Genomic DNA, 10,785 nt, shown 5'->3' with positions numbered 1-10,785 from the left:
TTTCCAGACACTGTGCTGCAGAAATGAAGCTGCCACAAAAGAATTGTGGAGATGAGCAATCAATTGAAGTGTGCATTCAAGTGTGATTTAACTACCTTTTCCATCCTGACTGAACTGGGAATCATATTAATCTCAAACACTAGAGTTCAGCACCATTTCCTTTATACGGAACACAATTTGGTGATAAAGGTTGTGGAACAAGATTGACTAGTAAAATAATATACTGTTACATTTGCATAAAAAAAAAAAAACACTGAGCCACATGCAGTACAAATTTCATCATGAAAACTAAAACTACAATACACATTCAAAAAGGTTTTACATAATGGACCAGTTTCCAACAATTTTTTAAAGCCTATTATGCACATTTATCTTACACAAGCTGTGGAGGGGAAAAAAGGGGGGTGGGTGGTGAGTGTACTATGTTAACTATTCCAGAAATCAGTTTCAAAGTACCAGGTGCAACTTGAAAATAACAGCAGTCTTAAGTATAAACTCCACTATCAAAGGTGCTGGCAAATAATGACACACACATTTAAAATCATTTCTGCTTAAAGCCCGTTCCTTACAAGAATGAATATATTAGATGTATGTGGATGGGTAGCATTATTAACTTTAGGTGTAGATTAAAAAACCCCAAGTATGCAAGTAGCCAGCACAGCCACATTTTCACAGAGTAAATTATGCCAACTTAATCTCACTGATATGGTCTAAATTGTGCCTGCTGTTACAAATATGGTCTGTGGAACAGCCATACAATGGAGTTGGTCTACACATGAATAATTAATACACTTTCCATTATAAAAATGGAAACTAAGGTTAATTCAGAGTGTCTGCATTGTGTAATACACAAATCTCCTGTAAATATATTTATGCATATACATAAAGGGGCTGCATTGCTGAAGTGCAGACAGCCTGGCATGGCTTTTCACATTAACTGCAGAACAGACAACACAACAGCACACGGGTCTTTAGATAGAAATGTGATTGGCTGACCTCTACCATGTCACTAAAAAATTAACCACAAAATTAGTGTTATCAAAACACACAAAAAAATCAAGTGCTTCTATGTGAGTGCCACACACGAAAATTTTTAATACAGATTCATCATTTTGGATGGCTTAAAATATTACAAATGTTATGTACATTTACAAATTACACGAATTTACAGTTCTTTACTTGTCAATTTATTAAACTGAAAGGTGATGAAATTTCATTTCTCAGTATGTTAAAACAACTTTACACTTTCGGAGAGCAGAAAACATTACACAATCGAATTATCACACCTACACAAGAACAATGGAAGCAAGCTGGAACCATAATGTCATTATCACAAATGTTCAAGTTTGACTGCAGACCAGTATCGCAACAAATAATTGATATTTTTTATCACAACACTTCGTTCTCATGTGAAAAAAGAATTTTCCATATTTCACAGATAAAAGTCTGTTGTAATTTGTTATATCACTTGTCTTCTCGCGATTGGGGTCTAAGTGTCTTTTGTAAAACATGAGCATCAGCAGGTTCTATCCGTTTATAGTATCGCTCTTTCGTTTCAACAATCTCAAAGCCAAATTTCTTATAGAACTCGATGGCACCTTCGTTGTTTACTTGTACATGCCTGTGGGAAAAAATCACAATGACTAATAAAAATATGTATCATTTTTAGCAATAGCATTAATGCACTGATAAGGACAAACGAGGTAGATTTCAAATCTCTACACAACACAGATACGTAAGGAACTTAGCAATTTGACATTTTTATGACTGACAGGAATACTTTGTGCCATACTCACAAGAAAATGCTGTCAAAATTTCCGTCCTTTTCGACATAGTTCAGTACATGTTCCACCATTTTCGTACCAATTCCTAGCCGGCGATAGTGATAAAGACAACCCAGTGTCATAATATACAGACGGCGCAAATTCTCTGATGTATCAATTCTGCAGCACACAGCACCCACAACGATGTCATTGTAATAAGCTGTGGATAAATTTTTTTGATAATTTTAAAGAGCGAACATTTTGTTATACAGTGTTTGCAGCTTAATGTCTTTCTGGCGAGTACTATTTGCATCCTAACGTTTTCCAGTCGAGTGAAGTCCTCTTTCTTAACTTCTAGAATTTATAACCTTCTGTAATCCGCTCGTCTTACCTAATTTCGCTAGTTCTCCTGCTTCCAAGACATCTTTATAGAACTTGTCATTATATGACACTGGGAAGACAACTTGATTAAGGCGCTTCAGTTGTTTTATATTGTGTGGTGTGACATCACCGAGTTCTATTTTGGACCTGAAACAGAAACCTCAACAAATTTAAAATAATAACAAATAATTGGGAAGACAAGCATGTACTAAACAACCAAAACATTAATGGAAAATACAATATCATTACTCACCGGGTCATTCTCAATTTCCAGTTTAGGTTCCAACGGCAGGGGAAATATTCCCCTGTGACCAAAATGAACTAGTAATCAAATTTACACCTAACAGGCACTACACCGGTCACTCGTGGAGCGCCATGCTGATACTTGCGCAAAGAGCTCACACTCTCGCTTGTAGCACAACAAAGCAAAGACTCTAGAGCAATACACGCTGGGATACTGGAAACTGATCTACGTGAAACCGCGTCAATAAAACGCCACTCTAGGCTTGTTCTCGCTTTTTGCGATGTTAACATCTTCAAGTATCACAGTTGTAGAAGCTTCGCGTTCTTTTTTTCATTCTTTGATCATATATCGTGCTCTGTAGGATGCTGCAAGTGTAGCTGCAAGGTAAGGAACAGATGAAATAACGGCTAATTAGCACTTGCTGTCATGTCAAAACATTCCGTAATGGATTTCAAATGGCGGAATTCGCATAGGTCGTCAACGGAACTTCACATCACATCACCGTCAAGGTTTCTCGGGAAGAAAGTTTTGCGGATGACGTCGTCTGCCAATACTGGAAGCTCACTCAAGTTATCGTAGTGGATTTTGTGCTTTTCTAAATTCTTAATCTTTGTTTCATTATTTTGCTTCGCTTCCGTGGCAAATGGCAAATGTTCCTGAACGACTTGGATATTTTTTTCCATCGAGTGTTCTTCCATCTGCATCTATACTCTGCAAACCACTGTGAAGTGCTTCACAGTAGGTCCTGTTCCATTCACTTTTCACTTATAGAGCGCAGGAGGAATGATTATTTAAATGTCTGCATGTGTGCTGTAACTAATCTAATCTTGTCCTTTCGATCCCCGCGAGAACGATAGTTGAGTTTGTTGTATGTTGCTAGAGTCATAATTTGAAACCTGCCTTTGAAACTTTTTAAGTAGGATTTCTTGGGATAATTTACATCTATCTTCAAGAGAGTGTCAGTTCAGTTTCTTCAGCGTTTCTGTGACACTCTCCCATGGATCAAACAAACGTATGACCATTCTTGCTGCTCTCCTCTGTATACTTTCAATATGCCCTGTTAATCCTATTTGTTAAGGGTCACACAGACGTGGCACTATTCTAGGATGGGTCACAGATATCTTTTGTAATCGATCTTCTTCGTAGACTGATCGCATTTCCACAGAATTCTATCAACAAACCAGTATTAGGGCAAAGGTGACCCTCGCTCATTTTGTTGGTGCAGGTTGGATACATTCAGGGGCAAACATACATTCACAGGCAAACCTATTGTTCTGTTAATTGATTTATGACAACCTGGGGGTTGATTTAGGCCTCCCAGTGCATTATCAGACCTTCTGAGCAACCCCCACCCTTCCTCCTCCTCCACCACACCCCTGGGAAATCCCCATCCTTATCCCTCCCCCTCAGTGATACAAGCACACTTTAGATATCAAATTAATTGACTCATTAATTAAATTGACCAATTGATTACATCCTCTCCTCCCAGGAAATCCCTCAGACCTCCCCTCCCCTGCCCCATTCGCACTCCTCACAACCATCTGGAAATTGGCAGGCAAAAGAGACAGTCTGTGCAGGAGAGGAATGATCTCATCATACGAACTTGAAATCAATGTCAATTGCATAGCGAAAGATATACTGTTTATCTACAAAATTCAATTTTTACCGGTCAGATCTGTTTCTTTTGCGGAAAAAGCTCATGTCCAGCAATTACATGTCCGAATTATGTAATTACACTGCTGCGGATTGGAGGTGTTGCCTTGCTGGAAAATTTTCATATGTGTGCTCACCTTGATACACAGGGATCAACTGAGATAGTGCACAATGCAACCACCGTAGGATCTTCCTCACACACTGGCCCTTACCCTCCTCCTCCCCCTACCCCCTTCCCCCTCCCCCATCCACCCACATCTGAAAACTGATGGGAAAAAAATTCAATTTGTGCTGCAGAGGAAGGATATCACAACATGAATGTCATATCATTGTCAGTAATAATAAAATATAGATGTATATTCTTCATTTAATCAGTTTGCAGGAGACAGGGCTCCCCTTCTTGGATAGAGCTCATGTCTGCCCCCATTTCCCATGATGTAATAACTGTAAGCACTGAGGAATGGAATGAAGTCTGGTGCATTAGCCGCCGTTCCGGATCGCGTGCATGCATGTCTGTCAGCCAGGTCCTGGGCACGTGTATCTGCATGCTGTGGATGTCTGCCAGCTGAGTGCTGCTGGATGCTGGGCAGAGTGCTGAGCACTGGTGGCTCTGTTTGCTGTGGAAGTTTGCAGCCTAATGGCATATATGCACCAGTGCGCACCTCTAATAGCACCATGCACAACTACTGCGAGACTGTGCATGCACAGGGCGACCATCTACTGCACCACTATGCGCACAGAAAACCATCACTGGGTGCCTCACAGCCTGCTGCAGGGGAACCATTGTCAGAAGCCTCACAGCCAATCGCCACTGCCTGGGGCAGGACTAGAGGCCCACATGTGTGTCAGGTCCTCTAAAGTGGCTGCTTTCTGTCGAACAAAGCGTTAGGTGGAGGCAACCCTTTCATATTTGGTACCTGGGGTGTTCTCACCAAGCCACCACCGCTTTCTCTCAAGTGGTTACTTCATGTTTGTATGTAAACCAATATGTCCAAACATGCAGATGAAGGTTTCCATCCCTCCTGAGAATACTGTACCCCTATTGGTTACTGCTGAATCAGTGAAAATACACTCCTGGAAATGGAAAAAAGAACACATTGACACCGGTGTGTCAGACCCACCATACTTGCTCCGGACACTGCGAGAGGGCTGTACAAGCAATGATCACACGCACGGCACAGCGGACACACCAGGAACCGCGGTGTTGGCCGTCGAATGGCGCTAGCTGCGCAGCATTTGTGCACCGCCGCCGTCAGTGTCAGCCAGTTTGCCGTGGCATACGGAGCTCCATCGCAGTCTTTAACACTGGTAGCATGCCGCGACAGCGTGGACGTGAACCGTATGTGCATTTGACGGACTTTGAGTGAGGGCGTATAGTGGGCATGCGGGAGGCCGGGTGGACGTACCGCCGAATTGCTCAACACGTGGGGCGTGAGGTCTCCACAGTACATCGATGTTGTCGCCAGTGGTCGGCGGAAGGTGCACGTGCCCGTCGACCTGGGACCGGACCGCAGCGACGCATGGATGCACGCCAAGACCGTAGGATCCTACGCAGTGTCGTAGGGGACTGCACCGCCACTTCCCAGCAAATTAGGGACACTGTTGCTCCTGGGGTATCGGCGAGGACCATTCGCAACCGTCTCCATGAAGCTGGGCTACGGTCCCGCACACCGTTAGGCCGTCTTCCGCTCACGCCCCAACATCGTGCAGCCCGCCTCCAGTGGTGTCGCGACAGGCGTGAATGGAGGGACGAATGGAGACGTGTCGTCTTCAGCGATGAGAGTCGCTTCTGCCTTGGTGCCAATGATGGTCGTATGCGTGTTTGGCGCCGTGCAAGTGAGCGCCACAATCAGGACTGCATACGACCGAGGCACACAGGGCCAACACCCGGCATCATGGTGTGGGGAGCGATCTCCTACACTGGCCGTACACCACTGGTGATCGTCGAGGGGACACTGAATAGTGCACGGTACATCCAAACCGTCATCGAACCCATCGTTCTACCATTCCTAGACCGGCAAGGGAACTTGCTGTTCCAACAGAACAGTGCACGTCCGCATGTATCCCGTGCCACCCAACGTGCTCTAGAAGGTGTAAGTCAACTACCCTGGCCAGCAAGATCTCCGGATCTGTCCCCCATTGAGCATGTTTGGGACTGGATGAAGCGTCGTCTCACGCGGTCTGCACGTCCAGCACGAACGCTGGTCCAACTGAGGCGCCAGGTGGAAATGGCATGGCAAGCCGTTCCACAGGACTACATCCAGCATCTCTACGATCGTCTCCATGGGAGAATAGCAGCCTGCATTGCTGCGAAAGGTGGATATACACTGTACTAGTGCCGACATTGTGCATGCTCTGTTGCCTGTGTCTATGTGCCTGTGGTTCTGTCAGTGTGATCATGTGATGTATCTGACCCCAGGAATGTGTCAATAAAGTTTCCCCTTCCTGGGACAATGAATTCACGGTGTTCTTATTTCAATTTCCAGGAGTGTATATAAATTCTACCCTGCTCCACTCTCATCCTCATTCTGCTATCGTTCATGACTGCATTAGTTAGATCGTCAGTTTTCGTGATTCCGTGTTAGTTTAGTTGCAAGATGAAACATTTTTCAAGCAGCAACAGCAACACCGCCTGAGACAAAGAGAATTACCAGGTAAGCACATATTAAGTTTCATAGGATGACATCGGATGTCGTAGTGCAAATTTTCTAATAATATTCTGTAGTATCATAACACTGTGTGTTCGGATTTCAAAATATATTTTTGTACAAAACTTTCCTAGTATCAAATCACACTGTGTTCATATTTCAGCATCACAGCATTTGTTCATATTTTGGTTTCATAGCATGACATCGGATTTTGCAATGTTTACTTCCCTAAAAAAGGTTTGTAGTATCAAATCATATTTTGTTCAGATTTCAGTATCATAGCATCTGTTCAAATGTAAGTTTCATACCATGAGGTCAGATTTCATAATTTCGTAAATAAGTTTCTAAATATAAAGTCCCTTTGTGTTCAGATTTCGAAGTTAAAAACGTGTTATAGTAGCAAATCACTGTTGTTTGGAGTTCGTAGGTTTTGTAGCATTTGTTCAGATTTCATAGCATCTGTTCAGATTTCGATGTTAATTTTTTTCTTGTTGTTTCAGCAGACATCCACCAAAGAGTGGATCAGTTGAAAGCTGAGAGACAGCAGCAGTGGCGGCAGGAGCAGCAGCAACAACAACAGCATAACAAGTATACATATTTTCTTCTTCACAGTACGTGTTTATGTAATATGTTGCTATAATATGTTGTAGATTACTTCGAGATGCAGGTGCAGGGAGGGGTACATATCCCATTGCAACTATACTGTATATACATAAACATTCATTAAATTTTTTTCTTAGTTTTGTGTGTATATACTTTTTTTATTAAATCAGTATGCAGCTGTTGTAGGAAATTTGAGGGAGCTGGATTGATTAATTCCTGATGGTTTGGGTGAGGAGGTGTCTAAGTGGATGGAGGAGATGGAGAGCGAGCTGCATTGTCGTGAAGAGATTGTAGGGAAGCAGCCTACTCACGCATTATAAAATTCACATCAGCCTTTCCATTGTGTGCCAGCCAGTCCACTGTAACTAGCTCTTACGTCATAAATGTTGCACAATACTTTAAAAATCAAGTAAATAACCTGAAACGTTTCTAGCATGTCAGGAGTAATACTAAATCAATATGTGTTGAATATCAGTTCAACAACTTTAACCATTTTCGAAATTTGGACGTTTTCCTGTAAAAATCATTGGCGCAACAGAAAAGAGATAGAAACTTAAAACTTTATATTTAGATTCCTTTTGCATAATAATTTAGTAGAAACAGTATTATCGATCTCACAAATTAAAATTTTAGTTGAAATTCATGATTTTCTGGTTTTTATCTTAAAAATTAAGGAAGCGAGATACATTAAGTAGGCGAATAAATAAAGCTAGGATGTTTAAATTTAAGTAGAAGGGAGATCTGCTATAATCACAAAGATGTGAAAAGTTTCAACTGAATAACTATAAAACTATAGCGATAGCGTATCTCCAAAGGGCAAGTTCAGAGCTCGTCTACTGCGTGTAGTGTAATTAAATTAATTCTCTCGCCCAAAATATTTGACTTAGCCACGTCAGACTTTTATTATGATTACTTACTTGTGTGCTGATTGCACAATTAAATTGAAAGCTTCATCGGCCATCAGCAAAGGAAGCAATGATTTATTCGATAACTTAAAGTGGTGCATTACTAGCCCAACGGCTGGCCGGGAGAGCAGATTTGATCAGGCGTTCCCTTAGCCGTCCGCACCGCGGCTTTATATGTAAGAACGCTGCGCGAGAAAGAAGGAAGGCCCCAGTTCTCTCCAGACGCTGATTAGCGCACCACCTGTGCTGGGAGTCGCGTCGCGTCGGTATCGTTGATATAAACAGCCTCGGATGCAGTACTAAGTTACTCTGGATACGCGTAACCACTAAATCGTTTTCGAGTGAAATGTTAATTCTGGGACGACTTTAATGATCTTTTTTCAGTTTGCGTATGTCGTATTTTCACGTGCCGCCGCAGGACAGACATTCTACCATTATTTAGCGTGGCGTTTGATGAACAGTATCATCAAATTATGACGAGCATTCACTTAAATATTTAATTTGAACAGTTGTAGTGGCATCAGCGCATTATACTCTGAACTGCTCTGGTAGTTGGATCGTGTGGATTCTTTTTGGTCTGTGACTTTCAGAATATAGTGAACATTTTAGAGAGAATGGTTTTTGATTATGAATCCCAGACAATCTCCTAATTCCTCAGAGCTATAAGCTGTAGCTATAAATGTATTTCTCAGATGAAGTGGGCATTAGGAATTCTAATTACAGGCTTCACGTTTTGCTAATCTCTTTCTGGTTGCCAATATTGTAGTTAGAGAGCCAGTGTTGAGAACGGCAAACAAGAGCATTAAATAAATAATAGGAACATTAACAATTATTCCACCCACCGCCCCAAAAGATGCCAGACAACCTGAGAGATATTGCATGGGTCCAGAGTGAGACAGGTAATACACACTCGGTCTACTTAGAAATAATCAGTGTTCTTTCTTTCCTTGCAGCAACAAGCGACATCTAGAATGATGTGGTTATTGGTCGCTGTTCTTTCTCTACAGCACCATAATCCATGCAGTATGTAGTGTGTGGGTACGAAGAAACAGTGGTGTAGACGAGGTCCTGTGCGGCATGCTCTTCCGTGTAAGATGACACTCACTCACGAGCAGGAAGCCGCCGCTGCATAAGCAGCCTAGGTCACAGCCACAACCACGCCGCCACTCCCACCAGCTCCACTCTGCCATCCATGGACCAGCCTCCCTCCAGCAACTGCCTCAGGGTTGTGGCAACAACCACATTTACAGCCACAGCCACAGCCAGCCTGCTCACACTGGGGCAATGCACCATCTTCTCCTTCCTGAAGTTCTTGCCTGAACCACAAAGTATGTGCACCTGCCTAATCCTCCAATCCACAGTCATCATCAGTAGCATCGTTGTCAACTGAGTAATAACCCCGTCCCTAGTGGTAGTTCCCTCTCCTGTCCTTTTAGTGAAGGACATCAGATGGTAGTACCATACTGCAATTAGAATACCTGGTGCCTGCGAACGCTTTTGAGGAGTGCATCTCGTTCACTAGGATCGAGAATACAGCAGGAGGGTACAGCGACCTCTTGAGGTTTCCTGAAGTGTGCCTTTCTGTGCTGGAAATGGAGCTCCTCAAGGCTGTTAATGATCAACGGTATCCCATCATTAAATACAGCACTTTGCTGTATGTCTAACTGTGGCACTGTCCCAGTGGGAAAATGGGGGGGGGGGGGGAGGGGGGATGGCGTGATAACGTGGAGCACATCAATCGCCGAGTGATTTCATTAGTCCACATTGAGTGCTTTATGAGACTGGTTTTCTGAGAGGGAAGCTAGAAGGTCAGCTAAAGCACCCAGCCGAATACTACACCTCGACATCCATATGCACAGCTATGATCCAGTAAATGGGGGGTCCAGCTATAGCAAGATTTATAAGGATATAGCCGATAAATAGGCATGTAATGAAAAATTTTCATGGGAGGTTGATAAGCTTTACAGTGACAATGTTCCCACGAGCAAATCAAAGGAGAATGAAGTTTTGTACAGTAATGTGGCTGACTGCCATATTTGTGGGCTGCCGCTAGATAGAACACCGAAACTCCTATTAGGGATCATTGTAATCTTGCAGGGAAGTTCGTGGCGCAGCTGCGAGACACGCAACTCGAAGAATCAATTGCTGTGACACATTCTCACTTTCTTTCAAATTTAAGCTGGTATGACACTCACATTCTTGTTGAAAATTTGACTACTTTCGGATGGGAGAAAAACCAGATTAGTGTCCTGCTTGAGAGTGTTGAGAAATACATTTTCTTCTCTAAATGAGTGATGCCAAGAATTACGCTACATTTCCTTGACTCGCTACGTTTTATGCAGGCACCACACCAGAAATTTGCTGAAACTCTATCTCTGAAGGACATGCATGTCACTCGAGCTGCATTCCCTAACGAAGATAAATTTCGGCTAGTGACTAGGAAGGGGGTTCCCCATATGAGTATGTGGATAGCGAAACCAAGTTATTCGACATAACTGCATTTTCTCTAACAACCTTACAGGCAATGCCATAACGGATACAGAATATGAGCATGCTATAAATGTCTGGCGAGGATTCAGTGTCTCCAC

The 10,785-nt window shown here is 42.8% G+C and overlaps 1 protein-coding gene across 1 annotated transcript; it reads right to left on the bottom strand.

The window, feature by feature from the left end:
* Positions 1 to 1,071: 1,071 nt before the first annotated feature.
* Positions 1,072 to 2,547, bottom strand: LOC124798608 (probable N-acetyltransferase san). The gene is made up of 4 exons (XM_047262088.1): positions 2,398 to 2,547; positions 2,155 to 2,291; positions 1,797 to 1,983; positions 1,072 to 1,621 (listed from the first exon to the last, which is right to left on the bottom strand). The coding sequence occupies exons 1-4, from the start codon at positions 2,403 to 2,405 to the stop codon at positions 1,465 to 1,467; spliced, it is 489 nt and encodes a 162-aa protein (XP_047118044.1). The 5' UTR covers positions 2,406 to 2,547; the 3' UTR covers positions 1,072 to 1,464.
* Positions 2,548 to 10,785: the final 8,238 nt, after the last annotated feature.

Source organism: Schistocerca piceifrons, chromosome 1 (assembly GCF_021461385.2).
Source record: "Schistocerca piceifrons isolate TAMUIC-IGC-003096 chromosome 1, iqSchPice1.1, whole genome shotgun sequence".
NCBI lineage: Eukaryota > Metazoa > Arthropoda > Insecta > Orthoptera > Acrididae > Schistocerca > Schistocerca piceifrons.
The sequence above is the reverse complement of the archived record's forward strand: the minus strand, read 5'-3'. Positions and strand labels throughout refer to the sequence as shown.